General features: G+C 38.9%; 1 protein-coding gene across 2 annotated transcripts in view; it reads left to right on the forward strand.

Annotated features, from left to right (window-relative positions):
• Nucleotides 1–20,196, forward strand: part of LOC130914348 (intermembrane lipid transfer protein VPS13B-like) — a 625,421-nt gene that overhangs the window by 444,319 nt on the left and 160,906 nt on the right. For both annotated transcript variants that reach the window (XM_057833447.1, XM_057833446.1), the window contains exon 39: nt 17,793–17,995. In XM_057833447.1, coding sequence (XP_057689430.1) covers nt 17,793–17,995 — 203 coding nt within the window. The remainder of the gene's footprint in view (nt 1–17,792; nt 17,996–20,196) is intronic.

A 20,196-nucleotide genomic window follows, 5' to 3' on the forward strand; every position in this document is an offset into this window, starting at 1 on the left:
GTTGCTAATATTTCATCTCTTGGCCCCATTTTTGAAAGAATGCTGAAAAGTTCATGTGGGGTGAAACCTGTCGACGTTGCCAATGGAATACCAAAAGTCAGTTAATGTTTGTGTGTGGGAAACAGTATTTTTAAAGCAGATGTCCTAAGTTTTGCCGCTGAGTGATATGTTTGCTTCACCTTTTTTTCCCTGCTGATAACTGAGGGCTCTTGTGCAGCTCTTGGCATATCAGGAATTGTCTGTGTTTCCCAAAGAAGCATTCTCACAGCATTTCCAGTTTTGTTGCCATCAGAATGAGACATATGTCTTCAATTACGCCGACTGATTGTTGGTTACAATCGATTTATCTCCCAATTTGACTTCCCTTTTTTTATACTTAGACTCTGCACCTCCATCACTCACCACTCCACACTCTCCTTTCCAGTCTTTACCTCTGAAAAAAGATACCTTGGAAATTTGCTCAGATGAAAGTTTGTATTCCAGTTCGAGCGGCCTCAATCAGCCAGTGGGAATGACCCCCATGGGAATGGTTGTACATGTGAGATGTTAGACAAGGGAATGTAATAAGACTACTGCTACAATACGGACCACTACTGCTGCTACTCTTGATGCACTCCTGGCCCTGAGTGGATGATAGTTGATATTGATGGACTACAGCAGAACTGAGCAAAAATGTTCATGGAGCGAAATGTAGGACAGGGGAAAGAAAGAGGCAAGGAAAATAGTTTTGAAAGAAGTGTGGTTAAAGATTGATGCAAATACTGAGAAAAATCAGCAGAATGAAGATGCAGACAAAATTAATTAGTGCACAAAGAGCAGATGTTGTGGAGGTGAGTCAAGAAACACTGGAAAAAGACGTCAATGAATAAAAGAATGGGAAAAAAGGAAAAGAATGAGATATGATATAGGGCATGAAGTAAGAATAGAAAGCAGGCAAACTACAGGTCTTCCCTGAATATGTCATTGCACTCACCCCACCCCATCCTGTCTTCATGAGACTCTGGCTGCTCCAACATCTGGGTGTCTGTACCTGGTCATAGCAGCCACGCTCTGCCAAGGAACAAGATGGAGAGAGAGGGGATTAGGTTGACAGTGAGGTGTGTTACCAGATCCTGTGTTAATGAAAAGCAAGTGGAAGCCCCGCATTCCTCCCTCCGTCCCCAGCTCACCACTCCCTAAGGTAGAGGGGCATTCATAGTTCAGTGAGAGAAAGGAGGGAGGTGGGCAAAAAGAGAGAGAACAGATGTCCAAAAGGCCATGAAACAAGACCTTCCCTAATCTCTCAGCTCTCCATCAGACTGCCCAAAGAGTGCCCCCGACTTCCTACGAACACACACACGCGTGCACACACTCCTACTTTTTCACGTACATATGTAGTCTGACATAGAAAGCTTTCACCTCAGTCCATTGCCTCTTTGGACCCTCTTCAACCCCTTGACACACCAGCACCCAATTTTAACACCCCACCTGTTTAGAAAGATTTTACCATCTCACACTTTTGGACGGAAAATGTCTGCTCACTGGAACAACTAGAAAAAAACTAACAATTATTTATTTAAATGTCATTGTTGATATTATCCTTATGTCCTTGAATAACCTTCAAAGTGAGCAAATCTGTTCCGTCTACTCTTTAAATAGTATGAATTTTCTCCCACATCGGATGATGTTTTTTACATGAATAACCATTTCACCAAAACAATGATTTCATCATCTTCACAGGCATAATTAAAGAGGACATACGGAATGATATAAGATGACTTTTTGATGGTTGTACACTGCTGGCCAAAACAATTGGCACCCCTGCAATTCTGTCATATAATGCCCAATTTCTTCCAGAAAATGATTGCAATTACAAATGTTTTGGTAGCAATATCTTCATTTATTTTGCTTGCAATGAAAAAAACGCAAAAGAACATGGGGGGGATCATTATCATTTTACACAAAACTCCAAAAATGGGCCAGACAAAAGTATTGGCACCCTTAGTCTAATACTTGGTAGCACAACCCTTAGACAAAATAACTGCGAACAACTGCTTACATTACCCGTCAATGAGTTTCTTACAATGCTCTGCTGGAATTTTAGACCATTCTTCTTAGGCCAACTGCTCCAAGTCTCTGAGATTTGAACTGTGCCTTCTCCAAACTGCCATTTTCAGATCTCTCCACAGGTGTTCAATGGGATTAAGATCTGGACTTACTGCTGGCCACTTTAGAAATCTCCAGTGCTTTATCTCAAACCATTTACTAGTGCTTTTTGATGTGTGTTTTGGGTCATTGTCCTGATGGAAGACCCATGACCTCAGAGGGAGACCCAGCTTTCTCACACAGGGCCTTACATTATGCTGCAAAATTTGTTGGTAGTCTACAGACTTCATAATGCCATGCACATGGTTAAGCAGTCCAGTGCCAGAGGCAGCAAAGCAACCCCAAAACATCAGCGAACCTCCGCCATGTTTGACTGTGGGTACCATGTTCTTTTCTTTGAAGGCCTCGTTTTTCTCCTGTAAACTGTATGTTGATGCCTTTCCCCATGAAGCTTTACTTTTGTTTCATCTGTCCAGAGAACATTCTTCAAAAACGTTTTTGGCTTTCTTAGGAAAGTTTTGATTAATTCCATCCTGGCTTTTTTAATGTTATTTTTTTATGTCTCTGGGTCAGAAGTGGGGTCTTCCTGGGTCCTACCATGGAGTCCCTTTTCATTCAGACGCTGACAGACAGTACGGGTTGACACTGTTGTACCCTCAGACTGCAGGACAGATTGAACTTGTTGTGATGTTAGTCGAGGTTCTTTATCCACCATCCGCACAATCTTTCGTTGAAAATCGATTTTTCTTTTCCGTCCACATCTAGGGAGGTTAGCCACAGTGCCATGGGCTTCACACTGATACACAGGAACATTCAGGTCTTTGGAGATGGACTTGTAGCCTTGAGATTGCCCATGCTTCCTCAAAATTTTGCTTGTCAAGTCATCAGACAGTTCTTTGGTCTTCTTTATTTTTCGATACTCAATGTGGTACACACAAAGACACAGGACAGAGGTTCAGTCAACTTTAATCTATTTTAACTGGCTGCAAGTGTGATTTAGTTATTGCCACCACTTGTTATGTTGCACAGGTAAGTAACAGGTGCTGTTAATTACACAAATTAGAGAAGCATTACATAATTTTTCAAAGGGCGCCGATGCTTTTATCTGGCCCATTTTTGGAGTTTTGTGTAAAATGATATTGATTTAATTTTTTTTGTCATTCTCTTTTGTGTTTTTCGTTGCAAGCAAAATAAATAAAGATATTACTACCAAAGCATTTGTAATTGCAATCATTTTCTAGGAGAAAGTGGGCATTATCTGACAGAATTGCAGGGGTGCCAATACTTTTGGCCAACAGTGTATGCCTACGAACTCGGCGGTCCTCCTCCGACCTCCATTCCATTCAATCGGCCACTATAAATTAAGGTGACAATTATCATTGTGGTAACATCGTCAAAGTAATCGCCACGTCATCAGGTTTTTAATCATTTATTTTAGAACTTGTGCAACACAACACGCCTACTGTCTGCCGCAGTTGACGCCAGCAACAAAACATTAAAAGAGAAAGTAAAATCTCTACTTCACCTTTCTTACTCTGTCACGTCAGCCACGCAGTAAGTTCAGGTACAGCATGCAAAACACGGCCGTCACATTAGAACCCGATTTGTTACATTATTACAGGAATTATTGTTATTATTATTTTATTATACCGATTTTTATTTATAATTTATTTGTCGTGCTATGTGTAATCTCCATTTGTAATAGTACCAGCAGTATATATTAACTATTTAGTTAATATAATATATAGTTAATAATATATTAAGTTTTGGGGCTGTGGGACGAATTAATGGAATTATCATGTATTCTTAAGGGGAAATCCTGCTTGACATACGACCATTTCGACTTACAAACATGGTCCTGTAACGAATTAACTTTGTATGTAGAGGTATCACTGTACACAGATCTGAGTCAATATTTCAAAAAAGAACCACAAAATTCACTGAATGCTAAGTCTTCTTTAAAACTGTGCAGAATGGAAAAAAAAGCAACAAAAGTGCACTGTAAACAGAAGATTAACAAGCTAAAAAAACAAAAACAAAAGTTAATGGCGGATTGCAAGCAACTAACAGGTGCATACCACCACCTACTGTACAAGAGTATGGTGGTTTTTATTTGTTTATTGGTATTTATTCTTACGGGAAAATCCTGCTTGACATACGACCATTTCGACTTACAAACAAGGTCTTGGAACAAATTTATTTCATATGTAGATGTACCACTGTATAGGGTGCACAGCATTATAAGGTGCAGTTGTAGTAGTAGTAGTAGTGGTAGTGGTTTGGGTTGTGTTATGCATCCACTAGATGGAGCTGCGCAAAAAAGGACTGTCATGCCATGAATAAACCAATATATGTATAAGGCGCATCTGATTATACGGCACACTGTTGGTTTTTGAGTAAATTGAAAGATTTTTTAGCTTACAGTAGTCTAATCTAGTCTATCTATGAAATAAGTGACTAACTTTTATTGTTATCTTTTTGTTTGTTTGTTTTTTTAGATTTATATGCAGTTAGTTGCCTTACAAAGATTGTTTTACAGTCTTTTTTTATTGTGTGTGATGCAAGAAGATCTTGGTAACACAAGAGAAAATAAGCTGCAGTATTTGTTTTGCTTGCAATTCCAGAACGCTTACAAACGAAAACATATTTGCAAATTCCCCCAAGAATTACTTGCTTTACTTTTGGATAATGAATTAGCACATATGTTACTGAACAACATTTATCACGTCGTGGATGTCCAATGACTTAGATGACATACAACACTTGTACTCGGGATGTGATGTCCGCCCCTATGGAATCAGTTTCCTATAGTGGTCTTGTGGTAAGTGGAAAGTGTATTCCTGTGGTGAGTGACAATATATTATTTCAATTACTCTTAAGCATCCCAGCAAGTCTAGAGAGGGTTCTGCTACTTAGGTAATGACTCCTTTAGGTTTTGTCTAATTGATACCAGTTCACCCTGAAGTATAAATCAGCCAAGCAGTGGTCAGATAAGGGCTGCCAAGAAGAAACCGAGACAGTAAATCAGCCGCGATCCTATCTAATCTTACCCAAGTGTTTGCCAGAGATGTATTTCACTTCATGAAAACTTCCACCCACACCACCCACTTAGTTGCTGGAGTGACATAAGTTATATGTTAGACTGTAGAGAGAGGTTGGTGCGTACTGGCTTACTGGCAGGTCTGTAGAGTATTATGCAGGTGAAGGTTAGCATTTGCACATCTTTGATTGAATGTTCTCAGCGTTTTGACATGGTTCCAGTTCTTTACATCAGTCAGCCATGCATGGACTGAGCTTCCTGGAATATGCTCTTTACCCCCCTGATCTGATCATTTACAGGCCAATACAGTCTATATGCCTAGCTCAGGTTGCTTGTATTTACTCATTCACTGATGTCCATGATTGGAACTGAGCTTTTCAGACAGTTACATATATGGCAAGGTATGTAAGTATATGTATGAAATATAGTAGAGAACATATAAAAACTTTTTAAAAGCCTATAATTTGGAATTCAATAACTGAGTGCATGTGTTTTATATGCCAATATCATTTTGCAATACATCCTTATGAGGAGCCTTTTGAATATAGACTCAAGCACAGCATCAAATACCCCCAAAGTGACAGCTGTTGTGTTCCCCCATATGTCTTTGTGTTGCTTGTGTGTGCATACGTCCTTGCACAGCCAATAAAATTGTTCCAGTTACTCATGTGTGAAAATTTTGTTTTAAACTGCGACTAGACCAACAGGTGTATGTGTGTGTGTGCGCGCGCGCGTCTTCACGCAGACACCTTTAGCATGCATGCAACTTCTACACTATGTTTGGGCACCCCCTCATTGTGTATATTTTATTGGCACAGTGGTGCCTCTACATACGAATTTAATTCGTTCCAGGACTTGGTTTGTATGTCGAAATGGTCATTATGTCTAGCGGGATTTTCCCATAAGAATACATTATAATTCGTTGAGTTCGTTCCAAAGCCCAAAAACTATGCTAAATACTACTGGTACCAGTACAAAGAGCAATTACACATTAGCAAAAGAAATAAATTATATCTACAAACCAGAATAATAATAATAATGTAACGAATCCTTTTCTTATGGGGTGGTTGTGTTTTGCATGCTGTTTCTGAACGCACCGTGTGACTGATGAGAGAGAGAGGAGAGCGGTAGAGTTGGAAGTTTTGACTTTTTTTCATGTTGTTGTTGTCGTCAGCTAAGCCGTGTTGTGTTGCACAAGTTCTGAAAAAAATTGATTAAAAACCTGACGAAGCTGGTGACTTCCTTGCCAATGTTACAGTAATATTAATAATTAATCTGAAATAAAAAAGTGTGTTTATCATCACCTTAACTTATAGTGACTGTCGAACAGAGGTTGGAGGGCCCCTGGGCCCTGGGGTGGCACCCACGCAGCATCTCCATTCGCCTGCGGGACTATCACATGTTAGATAAGACTCACGCATGACTAGGTAAAATTAGACACACTGAAGTAAGAAACCTCGGTGTCTGGATTAGCGAAGAGACAGCATAGAATCGGATGCCAACATACTCACACTCGCAAGGGATTCACCCAAATACTGGGTTCTAGACCACATGGATGATTTAGGTACACTTCACCCCTTCCAATCACTTATCTCTCAGACCCACCCCCCTCTTTCCTTGGTTATCAGGCCCCCCACATGGTGTCAACCGGAAATACAACTAGCGAACAATAGCTCCAACATATTCATAGTTAGTTAGAGCTGGCGATTAATGTATTTCTTGTTGTTGTGTTTTTTTTTTTCTGTCTCTCTCTCCCTCTTTTGTTCCCCTATAACCCCTTCCTGTTCGCTGCTTTTGCCTAATAAACGAGGTATGTTGAATGATCACAATGGATGTATGTCATACTGCTATGTGATACATTAAAACTGTTCAGATCAATCGGACACTCAGAGCTCCATTCTCCATGTCATGCAGCTAAACAGGACAGATTAAAAATAAATAAATAAAGAAAGAAAGAACAGAGGTTGGGGGAGACCGGCCATATTTTCGAGCAGTTTACTCACACGCACACCACGCTTATATTTTTCTATCATTTTCTCATTAATTTCAATGGTAAACATCACCTTTTCCTTTCTTTATTGCCTGCACTAACCTTCTTGGGACCCATGCAGATTTCTCTCACGAGAAAATCCGCCGTGCATCGGTCCTGCGGGAGAACAATCAATTTGTGACGCTGTCATAAATTGCCGCGTTTCGAACATGTCATCATATGTCAAGATAAATGACGATGAGTCAAATTTTACGTTGGATGTCGAAAAGATCATATGTCGAAATACCACTGTATATTGTTTGATAGTCAGTTTAAACATTTCGATTCCAAGTTTCAATTCCCTGACCGCCGACCGGGAGAAAATAGCTGGCTAACACCAAGAAGAAGCCACATGAAGACTAGCTCCGTTTTGAGCAAATCATATGAAGTGGCTAATTTAGCTTAGCACAAAAACGTGTTGCTCCGCATCACATAAATAACAACAAAGTAATAGAATAAACACACCCAAATAATATCAGACCCTCTGTGAAATCGTGCAAACTTAAGACTGTTTTATCAAGGGTCCCCAACGATGTGTAGTGCAGAGGAGGTCTGTAGCGTCTATAAACCTCAAGGATTCTTTGCCAACTAAATAACTTATTTTTGCCAGCTGCTTCCAGTAAGTCACCACTAGGGGAAGCCAAGCGCACATAGCAAAACCAAAGAAAAACTGTAGAGTCCGGAGTTAAAATAGTGACATTTTGTGGACGGATGAACAGTATATCAGTTTAGAAAGAAATCAAACTTAATAAGTAATCAACTTAAGATCAAGGGCAGAACACTCCCCACCTGACATATGCAAGATGTCAACCCTTAACTAACTTGTAGAAATACCACCTAAAACAAACGATGCAATACATTAAATGGCTGCAGCATAAGACACTATAAAACATAGTCAAAAGAATATGTGTACATTTTTTCTCCGTGAGCTTTTGAAAAATAAACATCTTTGTGAAAGGGCACTCCTGTGGAAAGAAACTTCATCATATAGAAGTTCAAAGACTGATATTTATATACGAGTTAAATGTAGCCCTGTGTGAAATTCATAGCAAAGTTAAGTGAAAGTTCATATAATTAAAAAAAAAAAAAAAAAACGAGAAGTTAAGAAATTAATATAAATTATCCATTTTTTTTTACCTATTATTATTATTATTATTATTATTACCTATTAACTCTGGAAGTCCAGAGGTTTTTTTGGGACATAAAGAAATACCAGAAAGGCGTCAAATGACCCCGATACAAAACTGCTTGTTTGGGTGGTCATTTCTTTGACAAAGCAAAGTAGTCAATCAAGCAGCCTAGGTGTGAATGGGGGTTTCACTATGGATGGCTGCAATTAGCATATTGAATATTTGCAAATCCAGACTTGTTAACTCCTGGGTTGGTGTAAAAATGATGAGAGGGCCATGTGGCATGAAACTAAGACTAGCATCCAGAACTGTAGCTAAACCAGACTGTCTACATTTTTAAAAAATTGAGTGTTAGAACATCTGAGACAAATCCCAACAAGCACCTTTATTTTGTCTTGACAAGTCCAACATTCAGTTGTCAAGGTTCACAGTTTATTATGTTGAAGCACACAATGAGCAAATAACTTTCCATAGCAGCTCAAACAGCTCTTTTGTCTCAGCAAACACAAGCTTCAGTATACAGTACAGACAGTAAAAAAGGTTGTCCACCCGATTGCCTGCCTGAGCGGTCCACTGTCCGACACAGCCAAGGCAGCCCTGCCCTGCAAACACTCAAGATGCTAATTGGAGCAATCCAACCCTGTGGTTTTGCGAGTGTGAATGGGAATGACTAATGAAGACCTCACTGCTCACAGAAGATATGCTGATTAGTGTCAGATGACCCTTCTCTGGTAACAAAAGTGATTTGTATCAACTGATTCCCCCTTGGTAGTTCCAGTGTTAAAAGAATCTGAATCGAGAATGGTTTGGAATCGCAATCGAAATGTGGAATCGGAACCAGAACTGTTCAATTCCAAACGATGCCCAACCCTACTTTTAGATGCATGCTGTGCCGTTGAATGAACGTAAGTCTTACTGGAGTGCCTCTGTAGTTATTTGCTCTGTTAAGAGTTTCATTTTCAACTGTCTGTGAAGCTATGAATATTTTTAAAAGTAATGCATTGTGACTGGATGAGAAGGACAAGAGGGCAGCTGGAAAGTAAACTATAATAAAACCACAATCTAGTGCAGACACTGCAAATAAGTATATATTATTTAGAGAATGGAAGCCTTGTAACATTTTTTATATATGTATGTATTTGAGGATTTCTAAACCAAAATGGCAGAGGCAGTCAAGGTCAGAGGTAAGCATTCTTAAAATGACTGAGGTAGCTAAAGTCAAAGGTCAACATTCTCCTGTGCGCAATTTCCAGTCCATCTTTTTTTGGATTATTTTTCTATGTCAAGGCAAAGACCCTCCTCCTCTTGGCCCGGTGCACAGAATATCCATGTTTACTAGAAATTTTTGTTTTAGATTTGTCAAACTATTTTTATTGACATGTTTCCAGAAAGTTTCAGGCTGTGGTTTGATTACCACAGTGTGTTTGATACGTTCTACAGAATACTGACTACACCTGGCACATCTTCTTGTATTCCCATGTCTTTTCAATATACATTCCTTCCGCTCACATGTTTGTGTTGCACTGCGTAACGCCTTGTCTGCTGACTTTTGAGGCCAGCATACTGGTAATATGGTCACACTGAGAGTTTGGGCATGGATGGGAGGAGGTTGACAAATGACATGACTGGATGGAAAACGGGATGAGGAATGACTGTGATTCCCCCTCGTGAAAATTGTTCTAAATTAACCTAATTATTGAGAGCTGCTGCTCCTGCTTCTGGTTTGACATGCAGGATGCTGTGGTCAACTTGGCTGTAAATGACACATGGTGGGAGTTAATTGCTCATTGTATCTAAGCATATGTGTGTGATCTTATATAATGTAGCATATGTGTATTCGTGCGTGAGTGTGTTTGTGTTGCCCACTCAAACGGGAATCAAAAACAACCGTATTAGGGAGTGTCCTTCTACTGTCAAATCCCCACCATGAATTTAACCCCGTTTGATAAATAACAACTCTCTGTGCACCACAACACCAGAAGACATTAGCAGGTAAACTGCCAACATGTATCAACAGCATTTGTCCTGGACAAATGACTCACTCCAGTGTAATATTTCAGAATGATTTATATTTGGGAAAACAACCCTTTTTCATTGGAACACTCCTGTTGTGGTGTCGGGCCCGAATATTCAATAAGACTGACATCTTAGTCAGTTTACCAAGTCTGGAAAGATGTGTGTCACTTGCATCATTTAATGCCATTCAAAATCCCACCCCCGCTTCTCACTCTCTCCCTAAGTCTATATGCATTCGTCTCCTGAGTTAATCAGTCCCACTGCATGGCTTACCACGTCTGTTTAAAATGCACCTATCCTACATCGTGCTAAATGAACCCACTGGAGGATTTCTTCGAACAGCTGTGGTTTAAATATAAAATGTTTTGCATCATTATTGATTGGATACAGGAATCAGTAAATGAATCATGTGCTTAGTATGTAGTCCACTGGATATCATATTCCTAATGGAACACTGGCAACAACCTTACCTGTATGCAGCTGCATTTTATTTTTGGAGGCTGATGCATAGAATTCCCCCACTATTCTTTGTCCAAGTCAGTAAAAAAATTGTAATGACATTGATATCAGTTACATACTGTAAGTGTAACCAAGTTTTTTTGCGCATTGTTAAAAAATGAAATGGCATCAGCGTAATAGCTTAGTTGTCTTAAGTCCCCAGTGGTGGAATGTAATGAAGTAAAAGTACTTCGTTGCTGTACATAAGCACATGTATGTGTATCTGTACTTTGCTTGAGTACGAATAAGAAATTAATTTTTCCCTTCACCACATTTTACAGCAGGTATCTTTACTTTTTACGATTGTAATTTTCAAATTGTCGCCTGCGTTACACGTTAATTTTGTTTGTTTTCTTCTCATTATAAATTCATAGTTTTGTTTTCATGCCTCCGGCGCAATCGTAGAAGCAAGATGAGGCAGGTGAACAAGATAATGACCAATAAAAACCACCGTACTCTTGTACAGTAGGTGGCGGTATGCACCTGATAGTTACTTGCAATCCACCATTAAAGCAACTCTTAGCAACTTTTCAGTTTGGTCGATTTCAGCGACACCGGTGGACAAAAGTGGTAGTTTTTTTGCCTTAAGACTGCATTTCCCATAAAGACCAGCGCACACCCGAACAGTGTCGTAAAATCATCAATGAATTAAAATTCAATCTCCCGGTCGTCTGCAGATTAAACAACAATTCGGTTTCCAGTAGAGCTGTCCCGACTAGTCGACATGGTCGACGTCATCGATGACGTAAATCCGTCGACGAGCACAACATCCCGTCGACGTTTAATGAAGGGTTAAAAAAATATATGCGTGGAAAGTTAGAATGTCGGATGCTCTGTTTGCAAGCGGGGAAAGCGGCACAAAGCCAAAAAAAGCGCACCAGAGTGTCCAAAACATTGACTTATTTCAAAGAAACAAAGGAGAGTACACTCTTCTGTCCTGTATCTTCAGTGCCAAGCTTGGCTGCATGTCGGCCGTGAATAAACACCTCAAGCGCCTTCATGCAGTTTGTAATTTTTTTATTTTATTTTATTTTTTTTGTACATCAGAGGGTGCTGTCGCCTTACTAAATAATAATGTTTAATTGACAATGGGCCTATAAGTGCTATTAGTATTGATCTTAATGCTAATTGAAAGGTTTATTTCATGTTATGGTTTATTTTATGGTATAGAAAATTATATAAGGTTAAAAGGTCATAAATATATACAGTATATACAGTGATTGCACTCAAGGGAGAGATTGTCAATGATAAGGTAATAAGGTAAAGGCAATTCATATAGGCGATTCATTGATATATAAATAAGGTTTAAAAGGAAAAAGGTGAAAAGTTTTTGTTAATTTCTAATTGTGTTGCTTTATTTGTGTGCACCGTAGCTCTTACGGTGTGTTTACATCAAGGATGGAATAAAAGTTGTAAACCATCAGTTTAAGAGACCATCTTTTGAATCGGGATGCTACACTAGTTAATTCTATCAGCATTTGAACTCATTGTTTATTTGTGATTTATTATTGTTATTTACGTGTTTATTTGTACTTTAATAAATGATTTGAGTGTTCCAATATGTTTTTTGTGACTTGATAAGCGTCAACAAAAATTTCATTGCTAAATTAGTTTAAAAAAAAAAAAAAAAAAAAAAAAAAAAAAAAAAATTATTATTAGATTAGTCGACTAATCGTAAAAATAGTCGGCTGACTAATCGGGAGAAAATTAGTCGCTTGGGACAGCCCTAGTTTCCGGCGGCCTTGTGAAGGACAAATAGTAATAAGGTAATGAATCAAGTTGTGGCTAAACAATAACATATGACAGTCAGCAACTGTGTGGCTTAGTGTGGCTAACCCAACCCACCTGAACTCGTCAGCAGTGACGAGTTCAGTTGAGGAAGGGGGGCGTCACGCCAGCGAGTGAAAGCCGGGCAAATGTTTATTTTGTATATCCTGGTAGGCTCTCTTTTTTTAAAGCGTTTACATCGACTTCGGTCTTTATAATGAATGGGGAGAGGAGGAAGTAACGTATGCCGTAAAGCAGTCAGCACATTTGTAGTTTTTCTCTGTTGTGTAGCAGGGTTCCTGCCACCCTCCTCAAAGTAATTAGTGCCGGTAAAAGCAATACGGACCCCCTCAAGATATATAAGAGGTGTCATTCAACTAGTTGTCAGTCGACATAATATCACAAACATTATTAAATATATATTTAGTGTTGCTTTAAGCTAAGTTTTGGAGGTTTTGAGCTTGTTAAGCCTCCGTTTACAGTGCAGTCACTTATTGCTTGTTTTTTTCCATTCTGCACCGTTTTAAAGAATATTACTATAATTAAAAATTAACAAATTCATATTACATCTTTGTATCAGGAGAAAATACTTTTACTTTTAAATTTTAAAGCAATTACTTTTGTACTTGAGTAATTTTTTTCTAAGTTACTTGTACTTATACGTAAGTAATTTTTTGCACATCTATCTGTACTTTTACTTAATTTGGGGACTATAAGCCACTACTTTTTTCTTTCATTTTGAATCCTGCGGCTTATTTGTAGATTTATTTGGGTTAATAGGCAACACATCCCTCCGAGCATGCATTGCAGCGCTACAGATGTAAATAACAATCAAAATTCATGTTCTGTGCTAATTATTTATTCAGATAGTGTTTCTGTTGTTTCATTAATTGCTTGTTATGGTATTTGGTAGCACTTTATTTGACAGCGGCGTGATAAGACTGTTATAATTATGACATGACACTGTCATGGGCATTACTGAATGCTTATGACAGATGTCATTAAGTGCCGTCTGGCAAATTATGTCACAAACTCCATTTATGTCCAGCTCAGATCTTTTACATCCGTTCAAAAGTGAGATAATTTGACGGATGACACTTAATGACATCCTTTATAAACATTCATTAATGCTCATGACAGTAGCATGCCATAATTATGATTATCTAATGACAGTCTTAGGGTGCCACTGTCAAATAAAGTGTTACCAAATACAATAACTAGCAATTCACGAAACAACTGGAACAGTAACTGAAGAAATTGGCACAGAACATGAATTTTGATTGTTACTTACATCTTTAGCACTGCAAGGCATGCTAGTAGGCATGTTGGACAACAACAGTGTTGACTGCAGGTGGCAGAAGAGGTTTACTGTCTCCCCAGAGGGAGCAGTGATGGCCAAATGAGCCTTCTTGAAGCAATGAAGCCTTTCAACCAATTGGTTCAAAGCTTCATGGTGGTTCATTTGGTCTTATGACAGTCGTATGATGCTGCTGTCAAATAAAATGTTATCGGTTCATATCCTTATTTTTTTTAATTAATCACGTTAAAATATTTGACGCAATTAACGCATGCACTGAATGACCAGCTCGCACATTGCCTTAAACAGATTACAATGAGGCAGTTTATGGACATTAAGAGTGAAGAGAATGCCACCGGCCGCTTGGGGGCAGCGCCGCTCCATACTAATGTTATTTCTTCTAAACGTGGGAGAATTAGTAGTTGTGAGATGTTTATGCTGTATGCACAATGCAAGGCAAATTGCTATTTTTGCTCCACACATATTTCGGTAAGTTTTCTTTCTTTTAGTGGCAATTATGTGTCTCTTGTTGTATTTTGGGTAAGATATGTACAGAGATATGTATTTTATAAAGGTGAGTGGACACAGGCGTTCTTTGGACCGCGCCATTTATTGGCATAAGCTTCTCCTTCACAACAAACATAAGTATCGTTTAGTGAAAGTACAACAAAAATAATATTCCTATCTCTCTCAAAAAAAATAATGTTCACAAAAAGAAAAGCACTTCAGTCTGTAGTAATGAGGCCCTATTCTCACAGTTAAACAACAATGCAAAATGAACTGGCATTCCATATCAAAATAGCTATGCAAAATACACGTAAAACTTACTCAGACTTTGGTCACTCTATTCTTATTATTGTTATTTTTATTCTTATTATTATTATATTAACCCTACTTTTGATTGAAATTTTTACAAATTTTATTAAAACGAAAACATGGAGAGGGGTTTTAATATAAAATTACTATAACTTGTAACTATAACATTTATCCGTGGATCACTTTAACAGAAAGAATGTTAATAATGCCATTTGTGGATTTATTGTTACAATAAACAAATACAGTACTTATGTACAGTATGTTGTATGTATATATCCGCCTTGTGTCTTATCTTTCCATTCCAACAATAATTTACAGAAAAATATGGCATATTTTATAGATGGTTTGAATTGCGATTAATTGCGATTAATTACGATTAATTTTTAAGCTGTAATTAACTCGATTAAAAATTTTAATCGCTTGACACCCCTAGTGTAAACATCTCATAATACCGTAAGGACCGCTGCAGGTTATAGTCCGGTGCGGCTTATCTATGAACAAATGCCATTTTCGTGTCACATTTGGTGGATGGTGGCTTATAGTCAGGTGCGCTTTAAAGTAGGGCTAGTAGTTGTCGATTAGTCGATGAAGTAGTTAGTTCGATTAATCGAGTTATCGAATAAGGAACATGAAAAATTAAAATACCTGAGCTGAGGCTCAAATTGTATTAAAAAAAATGAGGATCTATGTACAACAAAAGAACAATTGGCTAACTTAAATAGCAAAAGTCTGCTACCTTAAATGCTATAAAATGCTAACTTTTATTTTACAATGCTCTTAACAAATGGTTCAGACACATATTCCCACAAAAAACGGCTAAATATGCCTATGAACTAAATTATGAATGCATAAAAAAACATTAGCTCAAACAAAAACTTAGCTTACGTTGGTCTTAACAGGGAGCGGTTGGATTCAGCTTCCTGAAATGAGGCAGATCAGAGGGCAGTGTATCCACCCTAATCAATAAAACTAAATGCAAGCACTTTCAAAATAAACCGATACAACACCACTTTATTTAAACGAATACTCGAATCAATAAAAATTAATTCAAATATGTTTTTTATAATCGAATACTCGAGTTAATCGATTCATCGTTGCAGCACTACTTTAAAGTGCGAAAATTAAATTAAGTTAAAAAGAAAAAAAAGTTAGTACTTCATCCAACACTGTCAAAATCATATTTCAAATTGTCCTAATCCAACCTTTGCATATTACCCGTCTTGAATGACCGAGAATCTGCTGTGACATCAAGAAAAACACAATTTAGAGCCAGCACTTTTTTTTTTTTTCTTAGTTAAAAGGGATGGCAGAGCGATACATACATTGCATTATTTTTTAAATATGCCCCATGTTAGCCACATCTGTGTAAAATAATGGGGTCTCTAGCTGTGTATGCACGCTCTACTTTTCTACTTCCCAGGACTTGGAGCCAAGCACAGTGGAGGGACCATTACTGCCGTCAAAGTCAAAGGGCCACTTCACAGGGCATTATTAGTCATTCTGGTTTGAGGTTTCCAAATGGGCTGCTGCTGTTGCTGTGACTGACCAGCTCAGCCATGCTATGTTAACAACTACTAGATGAGGTTGGAGTCTGCTGATTTATAGGGACTTAGGGCCAACTTCTGGACAGCCTGTGACCACAGTTAATGACCCATCTGCGATTAAATGGAAAGGACAGAGAGTGCTGTCTTATTGTGGTGGCTCCTGCTATGTTTGCTTCTTTCGGGATGACTGGGTGTTTGGCTTCTCCGTGTATATCTCACCATGTTTTTTTCAGTCACGGTCTTTGTTTAAACATGTTGGTTAGCGGCACACTTTTAAAGAAAAAACAGGAGCAGCCTGATTCTTATTGTAATTTTTCCCATACAGATCAGTTATAATTGAAAGAATATGTGCCAGAGTCAAATTGTCTGTTAAATCTCATCTTTATTAACTTAAGGTAACATTTTACTGCTTTTACTGGACTACCAATGTTTGCCTCCCCGCATCTTGTCAAAATATTGAGGCAGTTTTGGCAGCCGTTTTAAGTTTTTGTCTTATTCTTTTGGACGAAAACACTTGTTAGTCATATTTTAGTCATTTCAAAATGTTTTCGTCCTCGTCTAGTTTTAGTCGAGAAATCTCATAGAAATATTGTCTAGTTTTAAAGCCTTTTCACCTTTTAGGGTTTAGGGTTAATCGGGTTGGGTTTAGGGTTAGGGAATCGTAGCGAGAACAGCAATGTTTCCTATTTCAAGGAGTAGGGGGCATTATAACAGCTGTGTAAAGAGTTTTACTAGTTTCGGTGAGAAGGTGAATAGGGTTTTTTTTTGTTTTTCGTGAACTGCATTTGAACACAAACGCACATCAAGGTACAATTTAGCTTAGCAAGGAGAGGTATGAAAGTTATTTTTGGAGTGTCTCAAAGCGCGCGAAACTTAAAAATAGCGCATTTAGTAAGGTTTTGTCGGCCGTGATTTGTCTATATCTAGCCCCTGAAACAGCCTGATAGCACAGATATAAGTACGCCTGCCCCTCTGCTCTTGGATGCTTTGTTGATGTCAGCGTGGCGGCGCTCTGAAAAGGCAAGGCTCTATTTTGGGCCCCACCTTGCCATTCTTAGCTCGTCATCATCAATAGAAAATTGTTCGTTGACGAAAAAAACAACATGGGGTTGCCCCAATGATTATAGTGCAGTTTACATGTCAATGTACTGCGAATTCCTGAGGCCCAAAACTGAATACTACTTTTCCACATTGTGCCACAACTTCCAGTTCTATTTTTTTCTTAATGTTTCTCCTCTCTTCAGTTAGTGGTGGTGTTCTGTGGTGTGATGTCACACTCAAACACACACGTTTCTTTTTAAACAATTATTTCCAGAAATTGTTAAATTACACACTGTTCAACCTTTAAGGCATTTGAATTGGTAGGTTCCACGGTAGTTATTAAATCAACAAACCTCAATTCCATTTGATTGCTTTTTCCTTTATTTCATCAGTTTCAAAATTAATGTAATTATAATGTCTGTGGATTCTGTGCGCAATGACTGGACTAACATTTTCCATTGTCTTAGTCCAATGTTTTTAAATGGTTGCGTAACCTCATCATTTCTTGTCGCGTTCCGTGTTCTTCCAGATGCTGTACAATCTGCTTCTGTGCAGCTGGAGCTACAAGATGTGCTGATGAGAACAGGGCTGAAGGACAGAAGCCATCTCCTACTTGGGCCCTTTTCATGCAGCAGCTCTCTGGAGGCTAGGTGGTGTCGGCACAGTGGTAGTCCTGGACCTGAGCCTGGTCCCCCTAAGCTGCTTCTGGACCTGAAAGGAGGCCTGCTCCAGGTCTAAATACTCTCCATATGTAATAGTTACAGTAGATTTGTTGTCGGTCAAGTCCCTCAGCAAGATTTTACGGATAAGTATTTTATTATTGCTAGATGCAATTGCAATTACAGTATAGTATGAGGGTTTGTTGGTTTCATATTAATATTTTAATTGTACAGTACACGAGGCATTGGCATCCTTGAAATCCTTTGTGACTAGCGTGTGCGTTTGGCTTCGGGTCTGGTTAAATACTGGAAAATTATTAAGCTATTAATTGGCTGGGCAATATTTTATATGTTGCTTTTTACTCAACGTTACATAATGTCCGAGCTGAAAAATCCCCTCATCAACGTGACCAAATGATTACATTATTACATAAATATTTGTTCCACATTACTACTATCTTTTTCAGTGGTTGTCCTCAATATGTAATTGTATGTTTTCCTTTGAAAATATTGGCCTTTGTGGCGTTTTAATCAAATGCTGTACAAAAACCACTGGAATTCCTTCCGATTTCTTCATCTTATTTTCTCGCTCAAAATGCTCCCTGAATTTTAATTTTCTGGGCTAAGTCACAAACTCATACTGCACGTTACTTAGTAGTAGGCACGTACACAGCACCACTTATGAAAAGCTTTGACTCAAAGATTCCAGGTCCTTTGTCCAAACCTCAGCAGACCCACGTTGCTGGCCTGTGGGCGAGAAGGGAGACACCATGTCAGGAGGTTGTGTTGGATAGTTATTGATGATGCATTGCGAAGTGGTGACGCATGTGACCGTTTGCCATTTTGTTTTGGAAGATGGTGTTGAAATATTACCTACACTGCGTAGATTTTTATCATCATCGGCGGTCACTCGAAATCAAGTATGATAGTCCTCAGGTGGCTTAAAGGTCCAATTCTGGAACCACAGACTTTTGTGCAGTTTGGGCATGGGTATGCGGGGTGGAATGTGGTGTGGCCTCATGGGTGGTAGTTTTTCCTCTATTTTCTGTGCTGTTTCTTGACTGTGGCAGCCCGGCGGAGATCGAGTTCGTGGAGTGTGGCTCCCTTACGTAGACTGACTCTCCATGCAGACCAATTTTGTTTTTGTTTATTTTAACCTGTCCTGTTCAGCTGCTTGACACGGAGAATGGGAATCTGAGTGTCCTATTGGTCTGAACACTTTTAATGCATCACGTGGGAATATGACATACTCCTATTGTGATTATTCAATGTGTTTCGTTCATTAGGAGAAAGCAGCAAACAGGAAGGAATTGGGGGGGAACAGAAAAAGAGGAAAGTGAGAGAGACAGAAGAGAAGAACAAACAACAACAAGAAATACATTGACACCTGCACTATGAATATGTTGGTGCTATCATTATATAGTTGTATTTCCGGTTGACACCATGTGGGGGGCCTGATGACTAGGAGAATCAGGAGGGGTGGGGGGTGTCAGAAAGATATGTGATTAGGAAGGGTGCAGTGTACACATATACTGTACAGTTGGGCAAATAAGTATTTAGTCAACCACTAATTGTGGAAGTTCTCCCACTTAAAGATATTAGACAGGCCTGTAATTGTCAACATGGGTAAACCTCAACCATGAGAGACAGAATGTGGGAAAAAAAAACAGAAAATCACATTGTTTGATTTTTTAAAGAATTTATTTACAAATCATGTTGGAAAATAAGCAGATCTCTTCTAGAGCAGTGATGTTTTGGGGCTGTCGTTGGGCAACACGGACTTTCAACTCCCTCCTCACCCCGTGGCGTCAAAATGATAACAAGAACGGGGAGCAAAAATCCCAGAACCACACAAGGGGACCTAGTGAATGACCTACAGAGAGCTGGGACCACAGTAACAAAGGCTACTATCAGTAACGCAATGCCCCGCCAGGGACTCAAATCCTGCACTGCCAGACGTGTCCCCCTGCTGAAGAAAGTACACGTCCAGGCCTGTCTGCGGATCACTGGAGAGCATTTGGATGATCCAGAAGAGGACTGGGAGAATATGTTATGGTAAGACGAAACCAAAATAGAACTTTTTGGTAGAAACACAGGTTCTCTTGTTTGGAAAAAAACGAATCCTCAATTGCACCATACCCACTGTGAAGCCTGGGGGAGGAAACATCATGCTTTGGGGCTGTTTTTCTGCAAAGGGACCAGAACAACTGATCTGTGGAAAGGAAAGAATGAATTGGGCCATGTATCAAGACAGTTTGAGTGAAAATCTCCTTT

This window comes from Corythoichthys intestinalis, chromosome 4 (assembly GCF_030265065.1).
Source record: "Corythoichthys intestinalis isolate RoL2023-P3 chromosome 4, ASM3026506v1, whole genome shotgun sequence".
In the NCBI taxonomy this organism is placed as follows: domain Eukaryota; kingdom Metazoa; phylum Chordata; class Actinopteri; order Syngnathiformes; family Syngnathidae; genus Corythoichthys; species Corythoichthys intestinalis.